Source organism: Myotis daubentonii, chromosome 1 (genome assembly GCF_963259705.1).
Source record: "Myotis daubentonii chromosome 1, mMyoDau2.1, whole genome shotgun sequence".
Classification (NCBI taxonomy): Eukaryota; Metazoa; Chordata; class Mammalia; order Chiroptera; family Vespertilionidae; genus Myotis; species Myotis daubentonii.
Genome location: NC_081840.1, coordinates 111537868 through 111565776, shown reverse-complemented (window position 1 = coordinate 111565776; position 27909 = coordinate 111537868). Strand labels below are relative to the sequence as shown.

Below are 27909 nucleotides of genomic sequence, written 5' to 3'. Positions count from 1 at the left end.
TGGACAACTGGACACTTAGCATATTAGGCTTTTTTTTTTTTATATAGGATAATATAGCATCATTCAACAAAGAAAAGGAGAGAAGGAAAATTGAGATTCAAAAGGTGAATGAAGGCCATTAAGAGCCTAAAAGGACCTCAGAGGAGATCTCTACTGGCTGCCTTGCTTCTGAGAAGAGGGAAACAAGCAATGGGCCACTAGAATACTATAAAAACTTATTGTTTGCCAAGTCTAACAATGCCTGTGAAGTTAGTTTATAAATGCTATCACTAGGAAAGATAAGCCAATGCGCAACTTTTAGCCATCACTGAACCGAAAGATTTGGCGATATTGTTGAGTAACAGAACAGAGGGATATATTCCTCCTCCCACTTCAGTCTCTGAAAAATAATCTTATTGTCAAATATTCAAATGTCTTCTCCCTCCTATTTTTTTCCTCTTTTAAGCTTAAGCATATTTATTCCCTTAATAAAAAGGAAAGTGAAGAACTCACACTGAAAGCTCCTTCGTTAACTGAGTCAAAGTAAAGGTATTTCTTACAATAAAACATTCAGGTCTCAAAAAAAAAAGAAAAGAAAAAGAAAAAGGTTTTAGCATGTCAGCAACTTTGCTATTTGTTTCAACCCAGCTGATTGTGTTGAAGATATAATAATCCAAAGAATTTCTTTGGTATGGTTTTCCATCTCCCATTTCTCTAGTTTTTCTATATCAGGCTCTATTCTTCCCAGAACACGACTTTACTTTCTTTGTTTTCTGTTTCTTGGCAGCACTGATATTTCGCCTGGAAGGAAATATCCAAGAATCCCTAGAACTCTTTCAGACATGTGCTGTTCTCAGCCCACAGAGTGCCGATAACCTCAAGCAGGTGGCCAGGTCTTTGTGAGTATTGGCAGTCCTGGAGACTCACGGAAAACGCTGTGTAATGAGCATTCGCAGGCAGAGGCTGCTTCTGGCAGCCTGATCAGCCTCATCCATAGAGGGAGAGTTGCTTAATCGGTATAGTGGGATTCACTTTGAAGAGTGTAGATTAACTTTGAAATTTGACAAAATGAGATAACTCATATAAAGTTTGACAGAGGAACACTGATACTGGTTATCATATAAATACTGACTTTTGTATCCTCAGTCCTCTAGTCTTATTGGCAACCCATGGAAATTTTCTCATCCAACACTTAGCATAATATCTGACATACAGTAGATTTTTAGTATTTGTTGAGAGGATGCTCTGAAGGTTCCTGAATGCAAGTAACCTCCAAAATCTTTCTAAGCTGTTAGGCACACTAATAGCTTTACTACCCCAGTACAATATTCCAGTACTAACGTTTCTGTGGGGTTCCTATCCCTAATTTTTTTTTTTTTTACCTACATTGTAATTTATGCCTGTACTATCTTTGCATAGAGCCTAGTTTTCCCCTGTTTTCTCCAGAACCATATTCCAATATCAAGGAAATAGACTTAGGCTTGGGAGTGAAGAGCATGTCCCTAATAGATGATGGTGATAAATGATGGCAGCTCTTGCTTAACTGGTACATTATTTGGTTTGTTTCTTTTTTGGTCTACATTTGTAGTACACTGTAGAAAATAAATTACAGAAGAAATAAATTACTAAAATTGGTGTAGAATTTGATCAAGGCACTGGAACTGTTACCAATGCAGTCCCTACCAAGAGAGCTTCTGCTGTTGGTATACAGCAGCCTCACTGGCCGAACCAGCACAACCAGCTCATAGGGGAGAGGATTCCAGAATTCTCAGCTGGGTGGAATTTGAGTCAAATGTGGGGCTAGTGGGGTTAGTCTTCTAAAAGGTTTGAGTTAATAATTATGGAAACTGTATTTCTTCCACAGATTTCTTTTGGGGAAACATAAAGCTGCCACTGAAGTATATAATGAAGCAGCTAAACTTAACCAGGAAGACTGGGTAAGTAGGGAACTTTTAGTTCTTTGTTATTAGTAACATGCTCATGGTTCCATTTATCGTATGGCTGTCTTTTGTTACTACTGAATTCTTACATGCCAAAAATGTCTTGATCCTCACACTAAATTGATGATTCAGTTAGATATAAGATCAAAAACCATGTTTCCGCATAACTTAGCTATTGCTGCATGGTTTTCTGGCAGGGAGTGTTGCTGTTAAGCAGTTCTCCATTAATCTGATTCCTATTGATAATCCAGCTTTACTCTCTAGAAATGCTCTCCTTTCTCTAAAGCTACCTTAAGTAAAGGGAGACTTATAAAGGGAATAAAGATATTCTATAGAGCTCAAGGCCAGGAAATACAGGCTGGTCTTACAATGAACTAGAACTGGAAAGCTGTCAGCACCAAGGTAGCTACTCTTCATTTCTGTTTTATTTCTTCTTTTTGTAGATCAGCAGTTGGCAAATGTTTTATGTTTTAAAGGGCCAGTCAGGAAATATTTTAAGCTTTGTGGCTTCATCTAGTCTCTGTGACAACTAATGAACTCTGAGATTCTAGTGCAGGGGTGGGCAAACTTTTTGACTCGAGGGCCACAATGGGTTCTTAAACTGGACCGGAGGGCCGGAACAAAAGCATGGACGGAGTGTTTGTGTGAACTAATATAAATTCAAAGTAAACATCATTACATAAAAGGTTACGGTCTTTTTTTTTTTTAGTTTTATTCATTTCCAAGGGGCCGGATCCGGCCCACGGGCCGTAGTTTGCCCATGGCTGTTCTAGTGTGAAAAAATCATGGACAATACAAATAAAACTTTATTTACAAAATAAGGCATTTGCAGACTGACTCCAAATACATATATTCAATTATAGTGCCCTCCATAAGGCGCTGTCAGTCCCAAAGTCCACATCACCTAGTGAATTCCTAGGTTCCTAGGAAAAGGAATCCCATTAACACATATATGTACATGTATCTCCTGAGAAGAGGGCACAAATGGAGTGATCTCTTGTTTGTCCTGCTTTTATGTCTTATAATCTGTGGGGGTTTTTTTATATTAAGGAACCCATTTTTTAGAATTAAATATATTTGAGTATGAAATCTAGTAAAAAACTGACTGTAATGCATATTTTAAAGTTTAAACTTTGCTGAACAATAACAATCTCTAGATGACTGTTGTTTCACTCGAATATGTACTGTGGAATTTACACCTAAGCTGTTTTCTTTTATGTGTAGGAGATCTATCATAACCTAGGAGTTTGCTACATTTATCTGAAACAGTTCAACAAGGTAATTTATAGAAATAGGGGTGGCTGGTGATTTCACTGAAGGTACACTTGTTACAGAGGTGCCATTACTTACTTTGTATTATTCCTAGTGCTTGCAGAGATTTTTGGAAGTAACAGTTGAAAGTGCCATATACACCTATCCCCATTTTTCTTTTCATTTGCTGTTATCCATCTTTTTTTTTTTCCTGCTTTTAACAAGAAAATGAGAAATTCTAGAAATATTATGAGGGAATGGTAATCTAATTGCTTTTTTTCTCTCTTTTTTTTTCTACCCCAGATTAATTTTCTAGTATAGAAGCAAATGTTCAGTAAAACTTAGACATCAAAAAGTGGACCATTGCCCTAGCGGGTTTGGCTCAGTGGATAGAACATCAGCCTGCAGTCTGAAGGGTCCCGGGTTCAATTCCTGTCAGGGGGACGTACCTCAGTTGCAGGCTCGATCCCTGGCTCTGGTCGGGGTGTGTGTGGGAGGCAACCAATCGATGTAACATTCTCACATCGATGTTTCTCTCTCTCTGTCTTTTTTCCTCCCTTCCACTCTCTTTGAAAAATCAATGGAAAAATGTCCTCATGTGAAGATTAATAACAACAAAAAAAGTGGACCTTTAAGTCTTAAAAGTGTAATCATGACCATGGGAACTCTCTTATGCTCTGATAGCAACTAATTTTAGTTTTTAAGGTCATTGGAGATGAATTTTAAGTTACAAGTGGATTTGATTTCTGAGTTTCAGTTTCCAAGGTTATTTTCTATGTGAGAATTTATATTTTATTGTGATTAAGCTGCAGGTTCTAAGGCTCTTATATCAAATAAGTACCAAGTACCTTGGTACTCAAATATAAGAAAAAATGTATATATCTTAACTGAGGGATAGATTAAATTATTGAGAGCTCTGAAAGTTAATGATAGTGGGTTGCATAGAGCTTCCACTTAGTGATTATGAAGTTTTATTCTCTTATCTATAGTGCTGATAGGACTAAGAATCTGAGTTGGTTAATATCCATTTGACAGCATTTAATCTATCCCTCAGGAGTGTGAAAAAAAAAATCTGTACATCAGCAGTTGAGGTGTGAGAGTAACTTTTACTCTTGTGAAATACATAATAATATGTATAAGTAAAAAATATATATATATATATATATATATATATATATATATATATATATATATATATATATATATGGTGGGCCCCTGTCCACTGGGCAGATCTACAGTGTTATATATTTGGTTAGGAGTTTTTTCTCTTCAGAGGATATTCCAAGCAAGTACATTTCTATTAACAGGATTATTATGAGGCAAGGGAGAGGCAGGTTGGTCTTTGTTCAGATCTGTAAAGGAGAAGAAGATTATATTTAAATTTTACTGTAAAGCTAACAGAGCAAATACAATACTTGACATTTATTGTTGAACCAATGAATCACTAAAAAAAGTCCTTTTGACCATCAACTAGGAAGGATATAAGCTTTTCCAGAGCAAGGAGTTTGTTTTGTTAGCTCTAATACCTCGCATCTAGAACAACAGGTATTCAGTGAGTACATATTGAGTGAATCAATGAGAACAATCCATTCATTTATTTATCAAAATATTGTTGAGGAAAATGAAGTCCACTCTGGGAAAGGTTGTGCATTTGGTCACTGGTACAGCTGGGCAGTGCTGTATACTGTACTATGATGTCCCTTTTGACTTGTGAAGTATGAGTCATGGGTATGATTATTAAGAAGCAGAAAACAGCCCTGGCTGGTTTGGCTCAGAGGTTGGAGCATCAGTCTGTGGACCGAAGAGTTGTGGGTTTGATTCCCTGTCAAGGACAAATACCTTGATTGCGAGTTCGATTCCCGGCCACAGTTGGGGTGCATGCGGGAGGCAACCAATCGATGTTTGTCTTTCCAGTCGATGTTTCTCTCTCTGTCTCCCCTGACCCCTTCCTCCCTTCACACTCTGTCTGAAAATGAATGGAAAAAATATCCTCGGGTGAGGATTTAAAAAAAAGAGAAAAGAAGCAGAAAACATTCAAAAAGTTAGTCGTCTTGTAAAAATTCTTCCAAGTGGCTCCAGAGGCAGATACTTCATGTTTCCAGCTGTCCTATCAGCAAGTACAGTTTTGGTACGTGTTGTTATTTTTGACTATTGGCTGAAATGGGATGTTCCTATATTAGTATAGCAGGAGCTCCTTTTTTGCTCTACCCCTACAAAGCCATTGTCCTTTCATGGTAGTGATTTCATTCTCTTCATCAATCTTATTAGGCACAAGACCAATTGCACCATGCCCTACATCTTAATAGGCATGATCTGACTTACATAATGCTGGGGAAGATTCACTTGCTGGCGGGAGACTTGGACAAGGCCATCGAAATCTACAAGAAAGCTGTGGAGTAAGTGTGCCTGTTTCTGTTAGAGCAGAGGTGGGGAACATCTGCCCCGTATAAGGCCCATGAAATCATTTGATCTGGCCCTGCCAAGGCATTAGTGGTGAGTTAATTGTTTGACCAAATATAGCAGGATAATTTTTAAATTGATAATTTTGTATGGCCCACGAATGATCTTATAAATATCTAAATGGCCCTTGGCAGAAAAAAGGTCTCCCCGACTCCCCAGCTTTAGAGCAAGGAAGAACTTAAAAAAAAGGGGGGGGCGGGGGGAGTAGATATATGAATTCTCAAGCCTATGAGAGAATATATATGACTGATAACTAGTTGTATGAATTAGAGTAAATGTTAAGCTAAGGGTAAGAAATCCCAATGGCCTAAATAAGGAAGATTTGTATTTCTTTCTCACCTATTAGTATGGCTGGTTTAGCCTAGGTGGGCGGCTCTGCTCTACAAGGGCAATCAGGGACCTAGGTTCCTTCATTATTAACTCACCATTGGTTAGGTTGTTGTCTTCACCTGCATGGTTGAAACTGACTTACTATAACCACCATGTTCCGGGCTGTGGTGGGGGGAGGTGGTACCGGAAACCAAGTACTGAGTAAACAGCTTGTAGTGTTTAAGTGGCCCAGAAGTTGCACACCTCATTCATGCTTGTGTTCCATGGTTCAAAATTAATGAGGTGGCCACATCCAGCTATAAGGGAAGTGGGCACACATGCTTGGGAGGAGGGTCTTATTAGCATGAGACCAATATCTTGTTGTTTTTGTAAAAATATTATTTTTTTAAAAACTCCTATTGATGATGGAACTGACTGGCTTTCCAGGATGGTGTTCCTTGTTTTCTCTGTAGACACACGTTATCTAGCTGTTTCTGTATAGGGTTTTGCCTTGTTTTAAATGGGATAGCTGTCGCCATGATGCTTTAATGTCTCGTTTGTTTGGTCATTTAATAGAATTCCTGGTCACAGAGTCTAGTATTCCTGGTAATTAGACTACGAACTAAACTTAATTTGTTAAATTAATATGTTCATTATCTTTGTCTTCTTCCATAGTAATGATATAGCAACTTTTCTGGTTTTATCAGTCATAACAACTTTCTGAATTTTCTTCAGTCATATTTTGTGCCTAAAAAGATAGAAAAATCCCTTGGTTTGTTAAGTTACAAGAGAGACTTTTGTCATCAAGAGGCTATGTTTATGTGGACAAGTAGGAAGGAGCCCACATAGCACATGTTAAGCTTCTGTGGGGCTGCTGGAAGCCTTAATTTGTGACCCCTGCTCACATAAATCTGAAGGGTGACATTCTTTTTGCTGGGAGCCAGGATCAACAGTAATTAATATAAATGGCAGAAGTCCATTGGGGCTTTTGATATTCAGAAGGCTAAATGTTTGCATTGTTGTTACCCTGCTGCTAAGTCAATGGCCGAAGGCAAACTCCCCCAACCTGAGAATCCTACCGTTTACTAAACATCACCTTTGATATGCCTGTTTGCATTCCTAAAAGGCAATTGTGTATTCTAGTAAATAAAAAGCCGATGGGAACGGAGACTCAGTGGAACTTGGTCTCTCGAACCAAGTTTACAACTGGCTTCCCCCCTAATTTCCAAATTTATATTTCTTTTCTGTGTATTAATTTGTGTGTCAGCCCTTTCTCCAGGTCTTTGAACCCAGACCACGCTGGCCGTTGTCTCACATCTTCCAGTGGTTGGTCAAGGGCTTAAGTCACAAGAATTTCCAAGAGGACAGCTGAGCATTTGGAGCCTCACTGAGAATGTGGAGAGCCACAGCTTGGAGATAGCAGTTTTGGTGGGGGGAGGGATGCTGCCAGAATCACAGAAATTAGTTTGGGGAAGGGAGGTGATGCAAATGGATATTTATTATGGCAGAGTGAAGGGCAAATACTCAGTTGAACTGAGTAAGCTTTGTTTGGCCAGCTCAGGTCTCCCTGGCTGGGGTTTTGGCCCCTCTGATTCTGGTCGCCTGATAGGTAACCAGCATCCTACCTCATTGCTTAGAAGCATGCAACACTGTTCCTCACCTTTGGCATTTTTACTGTTGGTATTGTCTGATGATCCTGTAGTCAGATCATCTTAGCTCAGGGTAGCTTTAGTTTTGTAACAAAGACAAATATTAGTGAGGGATTGGGAAAGCAGGTAATCTTTTACCTAAGCCAATGGCAAATTCTTTCCCAGAGCTGGTATGTCTTCCTTTTTTTGTTTAGTTTGACTGTTTACCATGGCTTTTTGTTTAATATGTAGAGCAGAGCATTAGGGCCCTTGGGATCCTAAATTACACAGAAAATTATACAGGTTGCCATTATGCATACAGTGAGAACAGGATAAAAAAAAAGAAAAGAAAAGAAATCCCACCAGAAGGAAACTGGCTAAAGCTATGTGTGTTCCATACTGACTTGGTTTATAAAGAATTATTCTTTAGTTCTGTCAGTATAATGAAGACAGTCACACAAAATATTCAGTAAGTTTTGTCTTAGGACTTAGACTCTAAGAAATGGTCCTGAAAAAGAGTCTGGATTCTGAGTCCTATTTCTTTCTTGTTGAGCAGTCCTCCCTGTAGTCAGGGTTGAGATGACATACTATTGAAGGCAGTTTCCCAGTCGTATTGGGGAGTTTCCATGGAGAGTGGGACACACTGTCTTTCAGATGTTGCCTGAGGGCATGTTACTGTGCATGTGCCTCAGTATCTCATTCATATCTTGTTTCCCTTTGAGCATCTCTGTGTCCATCTCTGTGTTGCAGGTTCTCACCAGAAAATACAGAACTTCTTACAACTTTAGGATTACTCTACTTACAGGTAAAGAGAACTCTTTACTCATTCATGCATTGATGTTAGAAATACTTCTGGATTTATGTGTATTGTGGTTTCCTGCATTTTGATTTTATTTTAACACATTTTACTAAAGTTCATATGAAGCACACCAACCTTACTCTCTGTATTATTATATTCTTTATCTCTTAAAGGAATTAATTTTCTGCATTCAAATAAAAACTGCAATTATAATTTTTAAAGGAAAACGCATATATGAGAAATAACTAGTCATGAGGACTGTCATTTTGTTGTGGGGAGAGAGACTGATACAAGTTATCACTATCAGGGCTTTGAAGCTACGGCCATTTCTGTTGTTCCTTCTTCCCAGCCAGGTCCTATAGGAAAGAGAAGGTAAAACATTGTCTAGAATAAGAAGTCTGTCTCCTTCCTGCGTGTGAATGAAATTCTTTTAGCTCAATCACTTCTTATCAGCCTGAGCACTGGGGCCCAGAGGTCCTGGAGGGACCTCTACCCGTCCCATTCCCCCATCAGCTCCCAAAGTTCACTGTTCAGCTGATCCTGCCTCCAGTTCTGCCTCTTTGGTAGCCTTTCTGTTTGTTTCATTTTTCTTTAAAAGGAATTAGGAGTTTGATTCCTGGGCCTTCCTGGCTTTGGCTTGGGAGACTGGCCCCGGGGGAGATGAGGCTAACCAGCCCATTTCCTGCCAAGAGACATTAGTGTGGAGCATATTATGGCAGAGATAGTTTCTGGCAAATGGACACTTTGATTTTATCAAGGGACAAATGTGGGGATTTTTAGTTTTCTTTTTCTATCTGGTATTTGTAGCTCTGTTTTGTGAAGAGAACTCAGAAAAGTCAGGGTGCTTCAGGGTGTAATTGGCCAGACTGCTGAACCGCTATCTCCTTGCTGATACAATTCTCTCGTTTGCTTTTTCTCCAAGGTTGGCATTTACCAGAAGGCATTTGAACACCTCGGAAATGCTCTAACTTATGACCCTGTCAACTACAAGGTACTGCAGGCTATCAAACCCCAGAGCCTTCACATAGATGGTTCACTCCTAGAGGTGATCTGGCCCTAGAAAGCATTTTGAATACCTGAGAAATTACCTTTTTCTTAGAAAAATTATAAATAAACATGGCTGTTCTCATTTGAAAATATTGTAAGGTGTTGGTGTTCTGCTTGTTATTTTCCAAAAGAGCACATTTGTTATAACAGACCTGTAACTTAGGCAGAAAGCAAAATTGTAGTGCTGGTAAAGTTTTATGTATTTAGGAAATTAGCAAAGCCTCCACAATTACTGTCAAAAATACTTCTGGTGAAATGATTTCTAGTTTCTTAATGAATTTGCATTTACAACCTTGTCCAGATATGTCTTTAGGGGTGAGAAGATCATCAAGTGGATGAATGTCACTGAGGGAGATGCAGCATAACAGGCTGTGAAGGATACAGACTCAGTCCTACCTCAGAGCCACATTAGCCTGAACCCTGGACTGATGAAGCCTAAAGCTGTGTCACCTTTGTGCTGTGGCAGAAGGAACTATACTTTAAGTGGCCAAGAAAGGAGTATTTGAGTTGTCTGGAGCAGCACGTAGTGTATCAAGTAGAGGCTACAGGGAACAGATTAAAGGCACTATGCTCAGAAATATTGCCTTCTCCAGTTAGAAGTAGGAAACAAATGAGCTGGGTAAAGTCAGTGACATTTTATCCTTTCTTTTTCTGTACTGTGCCAAAGAGAGCCAGAGTGTGGGGTGCAGTGATTTCTCATGAGCATTTGTCCCAATAGCTTGAATATATTTTATATGTCCCTGGAAGTTTTTCAGTCATGCTGTGCAGATTATCTACACCCAGGAAGGCTCCTCCACTGCAGTAGCCTTTTGGGAATGACTGAATTATCAACTTCCCATGTCCTGTGTTTTCAGGCCATCTTGGCAGCAGGCAGCATGATGCAGACCCATGGAGACTTTGATGTTGCCCTCACCAAATACAGAGTTATAGCTTCTGCTGTTCCAGAAAGTCCTCCACTTTGGAATAACATTGGAATGTGTTTCTTTGGCAAGAAGAAATATGTAGCAGTGAGTGTCTCCTCACCTTCCTTGTTTGAGTTATTGGGTCTGCCCAGCTTGCCCCACCTTCATCAAGTGCCCCTCTCTCCTGCAGGCTATCAGCTGCCTGAAACGAGCCAACTACTTGGCACCCTTTGATTGGAAGATTCTCTATAATCTGGGCCTCGTTCACTTGACCATGCAGCAGTATGCATCAGCTTTCCATTTTCTCAGTGCAGCTATCAACTTCCAGCCAAAGATGGGGGAACTGTACATGCTCTTGGCGGGTAAGAGACTATTGTGTTGAAACCCTCTCCACAGTCTGTAATAAGGGGAATGAATTAGAACCATTGGAGGCCGGTGGCTAACTGTACTGCAGAAGCCATTCCCTTGCAGGTCCCATAGGAATCCGGATTATTGTGCTAGAGCTTGAAAAACAATGAAGAAAATAATGATAAGGCACTTGGTTGTTTCTAACTTGGGGCAGTTTCACTCAGAGACCAACAGGTTAAATCAAGATCATCCTCGTTTATCTTTTACCAAATGTTTTCCCTTGCCTTGACTATTTATTTATATGTATATATTGAGCCCAGCTAAGTTCCAGATATCATTTAGCGTACAAGGGATGTATCTTGTAGGGTTGACGAGGGGATTGGGTGATTAAGTAACCAATGAATATTAACTATTATTGGTTTTATTGTTAGTTACTGTAACTCAAAAGATTGACTAAATATTCTTTCTAGGGAATATTTCTCTGTCCGAAAGCAGTGTGCTAGTTCTCATTGACTTTTGTCTTCAGGTGTTGTTTTAGTCATTATTGTGGGGTTCTTATAAGAGAATGGGTTGCAAAAGCAAATCGAGTGGTGGTTATTTGGGGGTTGCCTGAATACAAAGCTAGCCTAGTTCTAATGGGGATAGAAATGTAAACAAATTGCCACACTGTAAGGCACAAGCAGCAATTCTGACATCACAAAGTAGAAAGGGCCTTCACACTGTACTGAAGGCTAAGCTGGAATTCAGTCACACAGAATGACTGAGGAGCCAGAGAACAAAGGCATGCAGCCATGAAACTGCACGCTGTACCCTGCCGTTAGCGCGCAGTAGTGCTATAGAATGTAATGGGAAATGAGTCATGAAGGATAGTTTGGGGTCAGATGATGGAGGGCCACGAGTATAATGCAAGGACATTAGACTTTATCCTCGAAGCCATTTTCCCAGCTGTATTCCTAGATCTCTTAAGTGTCTGGTAGAAGTGAGCCCAGGTTGGGGGGAGATGGAGTGGGCAGGCCTTCCAGAGGAATGCTGTTATTGTCTTATAGGTGAGGCTTTCAGGAAATACTGGTTTAAAAGGTGAGTGTGTCCTGGTGCTAAACAAATTTTAAAGATCAGGATTATGGGTGATGGAGGGCCAGTGAGGATTCTTAAGCAGGATAGTGACATGTTCAGATTTGTTTGAAAGTTGTTGAGAAACCTGGCAGCATTGTGGCAAGTGGATGGATGCAGATGGGGACATTGCCACAGCTTGAAACAACTTGGGCAGGGTCAGAAAAGAAACTGCAAAAAATGGTGTTCAGATAACTTGGCAACTGATTGACTGTGGAAAGGGGACTGTTGAAGATGACACCAGGTAACTAAGCTGAGTGAGTACATGGTGGTGCTAGTTGCTGAGGAGGCAAAGGAGCAGTTAAGTTGCGGGGGCTGAATGAACTGTGGTCTTGAAACATTCCTTTTGCTTTCTAAGCTGCGCTCTTCAGTCTCAGTCCTCACTTTCTTTGTTTCAGTGGCTTTGACCAATCTGGAAGATACAGAGAATGCCAAGAGAGCTTATGCCGAAGCAGTCCGCCTGGATAAGTAAGCTGCACTGTGGGGAATGGTATTGGGGAAGGCTAGACTCTCCAGAGCCACGAGGTGGCATTGGACCACTGGCTTTGCCTGAGTCAGCCCAATTGCTTGCTCTCCGTGGCCTTTGTGCACAAGGCATGTGTGGAAGGATGTGATACAAAGCCTGCAGTGGCTCAGCAGGAATTGCCACTGCCACTTTCTAAGAAAGTGTTTCCAGCCCCAACTTTAGTAGTTCAGAGGCCAGAGAAAGTCAGAGATGGCAGTGGACTTGGGTTGCTGGTAGCCATGGGCTAGATGGAATATCAGATGCAGTTCTGGGCTCAGTTTAATCTAAGATAAACGTGACTCTCTCCATGTTTATTCCATTGGCATCGGCTAGGCAGCAGGGTAGGGATCACTTCTTCAACCCACCCTGGTGGTCCCTGCTGAGGGCTGAGATGTCAGACTTGGTCTTAATACCTGCTTTGCTGGTGGGCAATTATTCCTTGATTCTTTCCCACAAGTCCACACATAGCACATGTGTTCCTCTTACCTTGCTGCAGAATGGAGAAATCTCTACTTATCATCAGTTTTGTTTTTTGTGTAATGAGAATCTCTAAATGACCATTGGTTGTGAAGCCTAAGCTTCATAGAATCCCTGTCTGTTTGCCGTAGGTATAACCCTTTAGTCAACTTGAACTATGCTGTGCTGCTCTACAACCAGGGTGAGAAGAGGGACGCCCTGGCCCAGTATCAGGAGATGGAGAAGAAAGTCAACCTACTCAAGGACAGTAGCTCTTTAGAATATGACTCTGAGGTATGTCTTTTTAAAAAAATATATCTTTATTAAATATATTAATATTTATATTAATACTAGAGACCCAATGCACAAAATTTGTGCAAGGGGCTCGGCCCTTGTAGCCACAGCTTTGTCTGAAAGGTCATCCAGACGGTCGTTCTGCTGTTTGGCCGTCCGGACTAATTAGCATATTATGCTTTTATTATTATAGATATAAATGAGGAAGAAAGGTAGAGAGAGATAGAAACATCAATGATGAGAGAGAATCATTGATTGGCTGCCCTACATGGGGATCGAGCCTGCAACCCAGGCATGAGCTCCAATCGGGAATGGAACCTGTAACCTCATGGTTCATAGGTTAATGTTCAACTGCTGAGCTGTGCTGGCCAGGTGTCTTTTTTTTTTTTTTTTTTTTTGAATTTTTCTTTTAGAGAAAGAGGCAAGGGAAGGGGGTGGTGTGTAGAGGAGAGAGAGACATTGATTGGTTGCCTCCTGCACATGCCCTGACTGGGGATCTGAACCCACCACCTTCTGGTATACGGGATGCTACTCAACCAACTGAGCCACACTGGCCAGGGCACGAGGTATGTCTTTTATTAGCTCCTAAGGAGCCATAAGCAAGCTGTCAGCAAACTTTTGATCAAGCCCAAATAATCCAAAGATAACCTGTTATAAGCTCATGCCTATTTTGGCTTTATGTTCCTGGCAGCATGAATTATTCAATTAGTGACAGCCTGAAAAAAAAAAAAAAAAAACTTGCCTAGAAGAAAATAGTAAGAGGAAATTCAGGCTTACTGAGCCTGTTATTGATAATACAACTCCTCTGAGTTGAGGCCCATATCTCATTGTAGCTTCCTCCAACTTCTGTAGGGAAGGTGGACTTTAGCTCAGTAACATACCAAACTTGAATTGTTAGGTTTGAGATCCTGTATGAACTCCCTTGCCTCACTAAGGGCAGTCTGTGATTTCTGCTGTTTGAGAAATATTTCCTTGTAATAAGTATTTCCTCCCTCAAATGCTAGTACCAATAGTCACTATTTCAGCTATAACCCCCAGGTGGAATGCCTAGGAAGTGGGTAGGCTTGTCTCTGCCGGACATACCTTGATTTTTTTTTTCTTCATATGTGTGCACAAGATGGTGGAGATGGCTCAGAAGTTGGGAGCTGCTCTCCAGGTTGGGGAGGCACTGGTCTGGACAAAACCAGTTAAAGACCCCAAATCAAAGCAACGGACAACTTCAACCAGCAAAGCTGCCAGTTTCCAGCAGCCTCTGGGCTCTAATCAAGCTCTAGGACAGGCAATGTCTTCAGCGGCTGCATACAGCAAGCTACCCTCAGGTAGGAGGTTACACACGGTGCCATAAAGACCACATGTACCAGCAAAGAGGTTACAGCTTTGAGTGAAGCCTACACTTTTCAGATTCAGAACCTGTCTAATGTAATATTGCTTGGAAGGGAGAAAAAGTCTCAAGGTGGCCAAATTGGCACTAGTTTCTTTAAAGCAAGTTGTATATTAGGTAACAGTTACTGGCAGGCTTAATTGGATGGTTAGTACACTAGGTCTTTATAATATTCAAGTTTAGAAATATATTACAGTACTTTCTATTATATAGTCTTGCTTTAAATCTCACTGCCTTATCATAAGTTGACATGGTGCAGGTAATTAAAGATTTTTTTTAGTGAGTAATTGAAGGCAAATTCGACTGTTTGCTTCATTTCTTGTTATGGTCTAACTTCACAGCTGCAAAGATATACCACAGTCCCAGTGATGCCAGAAAACATGGGGTTTCTTAAAATTTAACAGTGAAAATAATGATTTCTTTGGGAATTCTGGAACAAGAATTCAAGTCACCATCTCTTCCTCTGGAGCTGGAGCCCGTGTGGAAGCATGTCCAACTGAAGCACCAGCACAAATAAGAGAAAAATAGGAATAGGATGACCCCAGAGTAGGGGTTTCTCTGGTGATAATGTACCAGATTAAGAAAGGTTACATAACACAGGTAGAGTGGAGGCCAGCACGTTCCTTGGGCACCAGAGAACACAGCATATGTTGTGGTGATCATGTGGAGCCTGAGGCTTCTGCAATCCCCCACTGGTCCCCATCATCTCACCCAGGAAATAGAGAGAAGCCAGCCAGACAGGTCCTTTAAGAATTGAAAGCAAGGCTTATGGTTCTAGGTATTTAGTTCCAAGAGCCAGCAAGGTACATGACTGTTTGCTTTAAAAAAAAAAAATTATATGTTATTTTAAAATTTTTTATTGAAAAAAAGGTTTTAATTTTTTATTGATTTCAGAGAGAGATAAAAACATCAATGATGAGAGATAATCATTGATCAGCTGCCTCCTGCATGTCCCCTACTAGGGATCGAGCCCAAAACCTAGGATATGCCCTGACCAGGAACTGAACCATAACCTCCTGGTTCATGGGTTGACGTTCAACAACTGAGCCACACCAGCTGGCTTTGAAAGAACTTTAGTCTCCTGGCTGGCTGACCCCTTCCTTTGTGGGGAGGAAGTTGGAAACACCTTTGCTCCATACTCTGGCCATTACAAAGCCTTGGCTTAGCTAAGGTGATCCTCAGGTTGTGGGGCATGTCAGCCCCAAGGCAAACACAAATCTTGCATTTATAATTTAGCTCTAATAGTCTTAATTTAAAAGAAAAAAAAAGATGAAAAAAGCTCTGTAAATTTAAGCTGAGCCTGTCAAGTATCCTAGTTACACTTGCCCAAGGGACTCCAGAACAGTCCCTATAGCTTGTTCTTGAGAGAGGTCAGAGTATAGAGTCAGATCTTGTCAGCATGATAAGAAGTAAGAGGGAAGGACTGCTCTGGTTATCAGCACCAAGGATTTAAAAAGAAGGGGAAGAACTTTATTTTTAAAATTTTATTTCTTGATTGATTTTGAGAGAGAGAGAGAGAAATAGATATCAAAACATTGATTTGTTGTTCCACTTATTTATGCATTCATTGGTTGATTCTTGTATGTACCCTGACTGGGAGTCAAACCTGCAACCTTGGTGTATCGGGACTATGCTCTAACCAACTGAGCTACCTGGCCAGGGCAGAAGAACTTCTTCACCAAAGAATTTTAAGATAATCAGTGATACCACTGATGAGATGCTATCAATACGTTATCTATATGTCGTTTTTAGAATAAAGACTGTGTGTCATCATCCCTTTGGGGAAAGTTGTTATTCAGGTATAAAAATGAGAGATCATAATAAAAACTTTTGAAAGAACCCATGATTAGAGTTTTCACTGACCTATTTCTAAGCCAAGTTTGAAACTGGAGGAGAAGGAACCTCATGCCAAGTTCCTATTTGTGCCAGCACAACCTCTGCTACAGCCCTAATAGGTGGTAGGCCAGCAATCTGCTTCAGAGTCAGTCCCCATGTTGTACTTAAAGTGCCCTACAGTCACCATAATTTGAAGGTGGAGGACTGACCTTTTGCCAGGACAAACTATGTTTTTTGGAGTTCTTTATATTATGACTGGGTCTGTTTTGACATTGAAGCAGCAGCCGAGTTCCATACCTCAGAAATAAATAGTAAGGTAACAGAGGTGATACCCTTAACCATGCAGCTGGTATGTAGTAGAACTGAGGTTTGTACCCTGAGCAACAGAGAGCTCACTTCTATATCAGTGTGGAGTCTAGTGTGCCTCTGACTGAAAAGGTCTTGCTGAGAAATACAGAGGGTATAAAATAAGATAGATGGAGAGGGAGAAGGAGGTATGAGAGATTTAGGAGGTAAAAACACAAACCGGGTACTGGTTGGAAGTGGCAGATAAGAACAAACTAGGATGGATACCTATTGCTGGGGAGAGTTACACAAGTCAGAAAAGAGGAACATTGAAGGAATAGGGTCAAGTGTTGTGGAGTCTAGTTTTACTACACATGCTTATCTTTGTGACATCCAAACGCTGATAGCCATTAGACACTTATATAGCTAGATTTCAAATGTGAAATCTGTCTTGAAGATAAAGAGTCAGAAATAATTGGGTTTGAGTGACAACTGAAATCATAGATTTGAAAGGAACCACCCAAGGAAAGCTAGAAATAAGATGATGGGGAATTAAAAATGAAAACCCAATATTGAAAGGGAGAAAAGGAGCCTGCAGAGGAGACAGGAGAAAATGATACAAGAGAAAAACCAGGAAAGTGATGTTAGAAAAGCAAAGGAAGAGAAGTTCAGGAAGGGAATGATCAGTCTCACTGAATCCTTCAATAGAGAGGGGCTGTGATCCTCATTTTATAAAGGAGGAAGCTGAGGCTGGGAGAGGCAAAATGAGTTTTCCAAGGTAAATGGGAGGATTAGAATTTGCACCCAGGTCAGAATGCAGAGCTACTGCTCTTAACCATTAACCATCAAGCAGTGATGTACTCTTGCTGAACCAGTGGCATCAACAGAGACCCAAGGGCTTGAAGACCGAAGAAGTGGAGACTGCTGTTATATCAAAGTAAAGGGAAGAGAGGTTTCTAGAGGGCAGAATTGAATTTATTATAATAATCTGAAAAAATTTTAGCATTTGGGGAGACATGGGTAAAAAGGTCTTCTTTTTAAGTGAAGCATAGTAAAGACTGAGAGAATGCGAAGAGCAGGACTCTTCAGTTTTTCTATACTCTTTGGGGCAAGAACATAATGGCACCTTGCATTCCAGCGATAGCAGTCAAGAAACACATGCTTTTAACATTAATTTGATCTTAGATTTTCTTAAAAAATAAATACTAGGTTGTACCTCTTCAGTGTTTTGGGCATATGGATTTGCAGTTTTTCATTCACTCTGGTGAGAAAGGAGCTATTCTAATTTCTAGTATGGGATTGCTCATGTCATCACAATTTTTAACAGAGAGGAAAAGGAAAAGGAGGCCAAGTACATAATTACAGATAAAGTGGGAGCCATATTTCTGGCAGGAAAGTGGAAGTATGGACTAGCAAAGGGAAAAATGCCCTTCTTACTGAATAATATTAGTGTAAAACTATGCCCAAAGACAGTATAAATCTGGAGTGTATGATTATAATGATTATGTTCTTAAGGAAGAATCATTATTATCTGATGATAGCAGAATAGCTCATGTTGGACCAATCCTCCCATAAATAGCAAATATAAATAAATAGGTGAATATAAAACACTATCTTGGTTTAATTAAAAAAATATATGATTGTTCCAAGCAAAAATTTATTTTACATTATAATGTGGGGTTTAACATATGCAAATGTAACTAAAGGACAAGGGGTATATGGAACATTATAGTTGAAAGGTTTTAACATTTTATATAATGTGGTACAAAACTAATCCTAAATAGTTTGTGAAGAGTTACGGCTGGATATTATAATCCCTAAAGCAACCATTAAAAAGATACACAGAAATATAGCTAAAAAGACAACAGAGAAATTATAATGAAATTCTAAAAAATATTCAATTAGCACTTTCCTCCCCCAAAAATATGGACTGGAAAGGAAGAATGGAGAAACAAAAAAGAAAAAGATGGAACAAAGAGAAAATAAATAGCAAATATTAAATGTAAATCCAATCATGTTAATAATTACATGAAAATATAACTAGACTAAAAAATGTAATTGGCCTAAGCATTCCAATTAAAAAGCATAGAAAGAATTAAAAAAAGAAAGCCCAGTTATTTGCAATTGAAAGTAAAAAGATGGAAAAAGATACACCATGTAAACTACTGGCATAAGAAGTCAGTAATAATGTCTAGAGTACTGTATTAATGTCATATAGACTTCAAAACTAGAAATACAGACTAATTTGCCTGACAAAGAATTCAAAGAAACAGTCATAAGGATGCTCACCAAACTTAACAGTGCAATAGAAGAAATTAGGGAGCATTTCAACAAAGACTTAGAAGGTATAATAAAGAACCAAGCAGACGCTGTGGCCGGTTTGGCTCAGTGGATGGAGCGTCGGCCTGCGGACTGGGGGGTCCCGGTCGGGGGCATGTGCCTTGGTTGTGGGCGCATCCCCAGTGGGGGGTGTGCAGGAGGCAGCTGATCAATGTTTCTCATCGATGTTTCTGGCTCTCTGTCTCTCTCCCTTCCTCTCTGTAAAAAAATCAATAAAATATATTAAAAAAAAAAAAGAACCAAGCAGAGCTGAAAAATACAATAAGTGAAATGAAAAACACACTAGATGGAATCAACAGATTAGCTAGTACAGAAGAATGGATTAGTGATCTAAAGAATAGACTAGTAGAAATCAACCATCAGAATAGTGAAAAGAAAGAAGACCAATATTTTAAGGGACCTATGACATCATCAGGCACAAAAACATTCTCATTATAGGGACCCCAGAAAGTGAAGAGAGAAAGGAACAGAAACTTTATTTGGAGAAATAATGACTAAAATCTTTCCTAACCTGGGAAAGGAAACAGACATCCAGGTCCAGGAAAGCACACAATTCCAAACAGATGAACTCAAAGATACCCACACCAAGACACATTGTAATTAGAATGGGAAAAGTTAGCGACACTTTGAATGCAGCAAAGGAAAATAACTAATTATATAACAAATGAAACCCCATAAGGCTATCAGCTAATTTCTCAGCAGAAATTTCAGAGGCTAGAAGGGAGTGGCAAAGTGCTGAAAGAAAGGAACCTACAACCCAGAATAATTTACCTGACAAAATTGTCATTCAGAATTGGAGAAATAAGGAGTTTCTCAGACAAGCAAAAACTAAGGAGTTCATCACCATTAAACCGGCTTTACAAGAAATGTTAAGCGGAGAAACTAAGATGGCGGCATAGATAAACACCGGGAAATTGTGGCCTCACACAACAATTGAAGAATACCGCAAGGGTCGGAGCAAACATTGTCCAGAACAACAGGAAGGCTGGCTGAGTGTAATTTCTACAACTAGAAGAAAAGAGGGGCACGCTGAGAGCCAGGGGAGCTGCGGAGGTGAGGTGCAGAGGTGCGGAGGTGAGGTGCAGAGGTACGGCGGCGGCTCGCGCGCGCGGAAAGGGGGTGGCGCCTGAGGACGCGGCTGTCTTTTTGAATCACAAGCTCCCGACTGCTCTGAACTCCGGTTCCAGCGGGTCTCTGGGGACCCAGGGCTCATACGGGGAGAGGCTGGTCTGTCAGGCAGCAGCGGGCGAACTTGAGGGCGGCTTTCCCTCAGAGGTGCTTGCAGCCGTTACCGGGACACTGAGACGCACGGCTCCGGGCGCGGAGAATCACCATAGCTGCTTTCACCGCCCTTTGACTCCCTGAGACCCCGCCCCACCCAGGCTGCGGCAGAGGCTTTTGCATGTGAATGTACCTAACTACAGCCCAGCCAGGCAGACCCGGAACTTCTAAGAGAAGGCCCAAGGCCCCGCAGCGGCTTGCATTGCTTCACAGCTGAGCCTCTTCGTGGCTCCTGCTGTGTGGCCTCAGGCAGGGGCTGAATTAGCACCTCCTTAGATCCAGGAGCCACTGCACCCAGTGGTCAGAGGGGGACCATTCTCCCACTTCAGACACAGCTGATTCCCACAGCCAATTGGCCTGGAGGTCAATTCCTCCCAGTGATCCTACAACAACCAAGGCACCAAGAGTGCACCAAGAGTGTCTACCCCAGGTAACTGGGGAGGCTGAGCCACTGGGCCCTACAGGACACCTGGTGCGCAGGGCCACTCTATCAACACAGGGAAGCAGCCAAAATGCGGAGACAAAGAAAAAGGTCACAAATGGCAGAAACGGAGGAAAGCAAACGACTGGATATAGAGTTCAAGGCCACGTTTATAAGGTTTTTCAAGAATTTTATGGAAACCGCTGATAAATTTAATGAATCCCTCAAGGAGTATAGTGAGACCATGGAGGACATGAAAAAGGACCAACTAGAAATTAAGCATACACTGACTGAAATAAAGAATAATTTATAGAGATCCAACAGCAGACAAGAGGATCCCAAGAATCAAGTCAAAGATTTGAAATACAAAGAAACAAAAAATACCCAACCAAAAAAGAAAAAAGAAAAGAGATTCCAAAAATATGAAGATAGTGTAAGGAGCCTCTGGGACAACTTCAAGCGTACCAACATCAGAATTATAGGGGTACCAGAAGGAGAGAGAGGGCAAGATATTGAAAACCTTTTTGAAGAAATAATGACAGAAAACTTCCCCTACCTGGTGAAAGAAATGGACTTACAAGTCCAGGAAGCGCAGAGAACCCCAAACAAAAGGAATCCAAAGAGGACCACACCAAGACACATCATAATTAAAATGCCAAGAGCAAAAGATAAAGAGAGAATCTTAAAAGCAGCAACAGAAAGACAGTCAGTTACCTACAAGGGAGTACCCATTCGACTGTCAGCTGATTTCTCAACAGAAACCATGCAGGCCAGAAGAGAGTGGCAAGAAATATTCAAAGAGATGAATAGCAAGAACCTGCAACCAAGATTACTTTATCCAGCAAAGCTATCATTCAGAATGGAAGGTCAGATAAAGAGCTTCACGGATAAGAAAAAGCTAAAGGAGTTCATCACCACCAAACCAGCATTATATGAAATGCTGAAAGGTATTCTTTAAGAAGAGGAAGAAGAAAAAGGAACTCTTACCATTTGCCACAGCATGGATGGAACTGGAGAGCGGATAAATACCACAGGATCTCACTCATTTGTGGAATATAATGAACAACATAAACTGATGAACAAGGACTGATCCAGAGACGGAGAGGCATTGATTGGACTGTCGGGACTTGGAGGGAAGGTAGGGGAGGGTGGGGGCAAGGGGGAAAGATCAACCAAAGGACTTATATGCAAGCATATAGGCCTAACCAATGGACACGGACAACGGGGGGGGGTGAGGGGATGAGTGGGGGGGGGGGGTAGAGGGTACACATATGTAATATCTTAATCAATAAAAAATATTAAAAAAAAAAGAATAAAATTACATTCATCAACTGAAAAAAAAAAAAACTTGGAAAAATTCAATAAAATTTCACATTATGATTAAAAAAAAAAAAAAAAAGAAATGTTAAGCAGAAAAGGAAACTCCATTACCAGAAATAAGAAAATATGAAAACATCTCACAAGCCAAATATTTAATAAATATAGCAAATCAGACATTTTTTTATTTTTATTTTTAAAAAATATATTTTAGTTTTTACAGAGAGGAAGGGAGAGGGATAGAGAGTCAGAAACATCAATGAGAGAGAAACATTGATCAGCTGCCTCCTGCACACCCCCCACTGGAGATGTGCCCACAACCAGGGTATATGCCCTTGACCGGAATCGAACCTGGGACCCTTCAGTCCGCAGGCCGAAGCTGTAGCCACTGAGCCAAACCAGTTAGGGCCAAATCAGACATTTAAAAAGCTATTACAAAACACAAAAGTACCAAACTCAACTCAAACTATAATACTAGGTGTACTGGTTAATAATGCGGATTTTTTTCAATAGATGGAGTTACACATATGTTGACATATGTGATTTGATATGTATGCTATTTTGTTGTATTGACAACAAGCTTCAAAACTTCATATGCCAAATTTTCTGAAGGTGTTAACATCATAGATATTTTTACACTTAAAAATGTCGAATTTTGTGCCCCAAAAAAAGAGCATTTGCGGGAAGTTTTAATTTATTATTTTGAAGTGCTGCTGAATACTTCGGGAAGCTTATAGTGAACATGCTCCATCTCAAGATACTTGTGAATGCTGGTTTAAACGCTTTAAAAGTGATGGTTTGATGTGAAAGACAAAGAACATCCAGGTCAACCAAAAAAGTTTGAAGACCAACAATGACAAGCATTATTGGATGAAGATGCATGTCAAACTCAAAAACAACTTGCAGAAAGATTAAATGTTGCTCAGCAAATAATTTCTGATCATTTACAAGCAATGGGAAAGATTTTAAAGGAAGGAAAATGGGTGCCACATCAACTGAATGAAAGACAAATGGAAAAACGAAAAGTCATCAGTAAAATGTTGCTTCAACGGCATGAAAGAAAGTCTTTTTTGCATCGAATTGATGAAAAGTGGATTTATTTTGAGAACCCCAATGCACAAAATCAGGGGTTGATCCAGGCCAACCATCAACATTGACTACAAGGTCAAATCGCTTCGGAAAGAAGACAATGCTCTGCATTTGGTGGGATCAGGAAGGTGTGGTGTATTATGAGCTTCTAAAACCAGGTAAAACCATTAATACTGATCGCTACTGACAACAAATAATCAATTTGAACCACGCTTTGATTGTGAAACGACCAGAATGTGCCAGAAGACACGACAAAGTAATTTTGCTTCATGATGACACACCATCAAACACTTCAAAACCAGTTAAAGACACATTAAAAGATCTTGCCTGGGAAGTATTAACCCACCCGCTGTATTCACCAGACCTTGCTCCTTCGGATTACCACTTGTTCTGATCGATGGCACATCCACTTTCTGAGCAGCACTTCAAAACATACAAAGAAGTGGAAAATTGGGTCTCTGAATGGTTTGCCTCAAAAGAAGAAAAATTCTATTGGGACGGTATCCACATATTACCTGAAAGATGGGGGAAATATGAAGTGATGAACATTACTTTGAATAAAGCACTTCGATGTTTCTCTTGAAATTATCATGTTTTCTTTGATTACAAAATCCGCATTATTAAGCAATACACCTACTAAGTAGTTAGGAGACACACAAGACAAAAATTGGTAGTTATAAAATAGTTACGGGGATGTAAAGTACAGCATAGGGAACATAGTCAACAAAATTGTAATAAGTATGTATAGTGCTAGGTAGGTACTAGACATATCAAGGTATCACTTTGTAAAGTATATAAATGCCTAACCTCTATGCTGTATATCTGAAATTAATATAAAGTAATATTGAATGTTGACTCTAGTGTAAATATATGTTTTAAAAAACAAACAAAAACAAACAAACAAAAGATCTAAAACATGACATCAAGAACACAAAGTGTGGATCCTGGCCAAGTAGCTCAGTTGGTTAGAGTGTAATCCCAATAAGCCAAGATTGTGGGGTCTAGCCCCAGTTAGGATACATACAAGAATCAACCATGGAATGCATAAGTAAGTGGAACAACAAATTGATGTCTCTTTCTCTTGCCTCCTTCCTTCCTCAAAAACAAAACTTACAAAGTGTGGAGGGGGGAGTAAAAATGTCCTTTTATAATGTACTTGAACTTAAATGCTTATCAGCTTAAATAGACTGCTGTAAATACAGAATGACATACACAAACCTCATAGTAACCACAAACCAAAAACCTACAAAAGATACACAAAGGGTAAAGAGAAAGGAACCTAAACAAAACACTAAAGGAAATCAGTACACCACAATGCAAGAGCTCAAGAGAAAAAGAAAGGAACAGAAGAGAATTACAAAAACAACCAAAAAACAATGAACAAAATGGCAGTAAATACATACTTACTCAATAATTACTTTAAATATAAATGGGTTAAATGCTTCAATAAAAAGACAAAGTGTTGCTGAATGGATTAAAAAACATGACCCATTTATATACTGCTTACTACAAGAGACTCACTTCAAATTGAAAGAACTGAAAGTGAAGGGATGAAAAAATATATTTCATGCAAATAGAAATGAAAAGGCTGGGCTAGCAAAACTCCTATTAAACAGAAAATACTTTAAAACAAAGAATGTAAAAAAAGACAATGAAGAACATTACCTAATTATAAAGGGGGCAATCCAAGAAGAGCCTATAACTGATAAATATCTGCACACCCAATATAGGAGCACCTAAGTATAAAAAGCAAATATTACTGTACATAAAAGGAGAAATTCACAGTAATACAATAGAGGATTTTAATACTCATCCCAATGGATAGATTATTCAAATAGGAATTAATAAGGAAATAATGGCCTTAAATGCCACGTCAGACCAGACTGACCTAGCAGACATTTATGCATCTCAAAACTACATAATATCACATTTTTTCAAGTACACATGGAATATTCTCCAGGATAGATAAAATATTAGGCTATAAAACTTGCTTCAACATATTCATGAAGGTTTAAGTCATATCAAGCATCTTTTCCAGCCACAAACATGAAACTAGAAATCAATCACAGGAAGAAAACTTTAAAAAAAACAAATACAGGGGGGATTAATCAACATGCTATTAATCAACTAATGGACCAAAGAGGAAATCAAACAGGACATTAAAAACTGCCTTGAGACAAATAAAATTAAAACACAACCTTTCAAAATTCATGGATGCAGCAAAAGGAGGTCTAAGAGGGAAATTCATAGCTATACAGGCCTACCTCAAGAAAAAAACACCACCACAAGAAAACTCTGAAATAAACAACTAACCTTATGCTTAAAGGAACTAGAAAAAGAACAACAGTAATAAAATAAAATAAAATCCACAGTAAACAGAAGGAAGGAAATAAGATCAGAGCAGAAATAAACCAAAAATAAAGATTTAGAAAAACACAATAGAAAGATCAATGAAACTAAGATGGTTCCTTGAAAAGATAAACAAAATTGACAAACCTTTAGCCAAACTCATCAAGAATAAATAAAATCATAAATGAAAAAAGTTACAACCAACACCACAGAAATAAAAATAATTACTAAATAATTCTGCAATTACATGCCAACAAATTTGATAACCTAGAAGAGACTGATAAATTTCTAGAAGCATATACCCTTCTAAGACTGAACCAAGAAGAAACAGAAAATCTAAACAGACTGATTACTAGCAATGAAATTGAAGCAGTAATTTAAAAAACTTGAACAAATAAAAGTTCAGGAGCAGAAGGCTTCACAGGTGAATTCTACCAAAGTGTGCCTTGCCAGCCCGGCCAAGGGTGAACCTGAGGAGGGGTGGTGAAGGATTAAAGAACACAGACAAGAGAAAACAGCTGGGGCTTGGTGGATCTCCTGTGCCTGGATGAGGACACAGAAAGACCCAGCCTGCAAGCTGAGGCTTTATTTTATAGTCAGAACACACAAAGCAAAACAAGGGTAGTGGTCAACATGTTTACAATGTTCTTGTGAGTTTCACCCTATTTTGATAGCACTTCTTGCACCTCCCACAGCCCATTAGCTACCTAGGAAGGAACAAGGGAGGGGTATAAGGTTAAGCTTAATTATGCTAAGTGGGCTCTGCCCTCCAAGCTGGGACTTGTTTGTGGTCCTGCCACAGGTCAATCAGAGGCTTGACCCTGTAGCTGCTCCCTACACCAAACGAAGAATTACATATCCTTCTTAAACTATTTCAAAAAATTGAAAGAAATGTTTCCAAATTCACTCTACAAAGCTAGCATTACCCTAATATCAAAAACAGACATTACAAAAAAAGAAAATTATAGGCCAATATATACAAATCAATCAACATGATACATCACATTAACAAAATGAAGGACAAAAATCACATGATCATTTCAATAGATGCAGAAAAAAGCATTTGACAAAACTCAATATCCTTTTATGATAAAAACTAAGTGGGTATAAAAGGAACATACCTAAATGTACTAAAGGCCATATATGGCAAACCCATAGCTGTTATCAGACTGAATGGTGACAAGCTGAAAGATTTTCCTTTAAGACCAGGAACAAGACAAGGATACCTGCTATCACCACTGTTAGTCAACATAGTATTGGAAGTTACAGCCATAGCAATAAGACAAGGAAAAAAATAAAAAGGAGGAGAAACCAAGATGGCGGCATAGGTAAACACTGGAAATTGCTGCCTCACACAACCACTTCAAAAATACAACTAAAAGACAAAATGGACATCATCCAGAACCACAGGAAGGCTGGCTGAGTGGAAATTCTACAACTAGAAGGAAAGAGAAAAGCACACTGAGGCTCAGAGGAGGTGCGGAAGTAAAGTGCAGAGGTACGGAGGCACAGGTGGAAAGGACTGGCAACTGAGGACACGATTGTCTTTTTCAATCCAGAGGGAGTCACAAGCTCCCAACTGCTCTGAACTCCAGTTCTGGGCGAGTCTCTGGGAACCCAGACTCATATGGGGAAAAACTGGACTGTCTGGCATCGGGCGGAACTCGAGGGCAGCTTTCTCTCAGAGGTGCTTGTAGCGATTACCATGGAATACTGAGATCCGGGGACTCTCAGGGCAGGGCTAAGGATCAGCCATAGCTGTTTGCTCCGCCCTGTTGATTCCCGGAGATCCCTTCCCCACCCAAGTTGTGTGCAGAGGCTTTTGCATATGAAAGGCCTGGCCCTTTTTAATCTAAAATTACCTAACAAACTGCAGCTGGGTCAGAGAGACTCAGAACATCCAAAAGAAGGCCCAAGGCCCCACAGCAGCTTGCACTACTTCACAGCTGGGCCTCATCTGGGCACCTCCAAACCCCAAACAAAGAAGAGGAATATGCAGATCTCTCCATAGCTCCCGCTGGGTAGCCTTAGGCTGAGGCTAAATTAGCACCTCCTTAGCGATCCAAGAGCCAGTGTACCCAGTGGTCAGAATGGGACCATCCATATTACAACTCCTCAGATCCATAAGGGACACACTCAGGGGGTAGACTCAGTGAGCACCAAAGCCCCACTGAAGCAAGTCTTCCCCCAGAAGGGTGTCTCCAGCACAGAAGTTCTCCCACTGCAGACACAGCTGATTCTCACAGCCAATTGGCCTGGAGGTCAATTCCTCCCAGTGATACCTACAACAATCAAGGCTTAACTACAACAAGACTGTGCACAAAGCCCACAAAGGGGTGCACCAAGAGTGTCCACCTCAGGTAACTGGGGAGGCTGAGCCACTGGGCCCTATAGGATACCTAGCACAGAAAGCCACTCTATCAACACAGGGAAGCATAAAAAATGCAGAGACAAAGAAACAGGTCACAAATGACAGAAATGGAGGAAAGCAAACTACTGGATATAGAGTTCAAAACCACACTTACAAGGTTTCTCAAGAATTTTCTAGAAACCCCTGATAAATTTAGTGAGACCCTCGATAA

The 27909-nt window shown here is 40.1% G+C and overlaps 1 protein-coding gene across 3 annotated transcripts in view; it reads left to right on the top strand.

Annotated features, from left to right (window-relative positions):
- Positions 1-27909, top strand: part of BBS4 (Bardet-Biedl syndrome 4) — a 146808-nt gene that overhangs the window by 85007 nt on the left and 33892 nt on the right. For 2 of the 3 annotated variants that reach the window (XM_059657891.1, XM_059657884.1), the window contains exons 5-15: positions 767-878; positions 1844-1916; positions 3144-3197; positions 5439-5566; positions 8318-8372; positions 9289-9357; positions 10268-10420; positions 10506-10677; positions 12172-12241; positions 12887-13028; positions 14146-14347. In XM_059657891.1, coding sequence (XP_059513874.1) covers positions 767-878; positions 1844-1916; positions 3144-3197; positions 5439-5566; positions 8318-8372; positions 9289-9357; positions 10268-10420; positions 10506-10677; positions 12172-12241; positions 12887-13028; positions 14146-14347 — 1230 coding nt within the window. Of the gene's footprint in view, positions 1-766; positions 879-1843; positions 1917-3143; positions 3198-5438; positions 5567-8317; positions 8373-9288; positions 9358-10267; positions 10421-10505; positions 10678-12171; positions 12242-12886; positions 13029-14145; positions 14348-14750; positions 16249-27909 lie in introns of those variants that run through there. The other variant, XM_059657874.1, reaches the window with a different exon arrangement.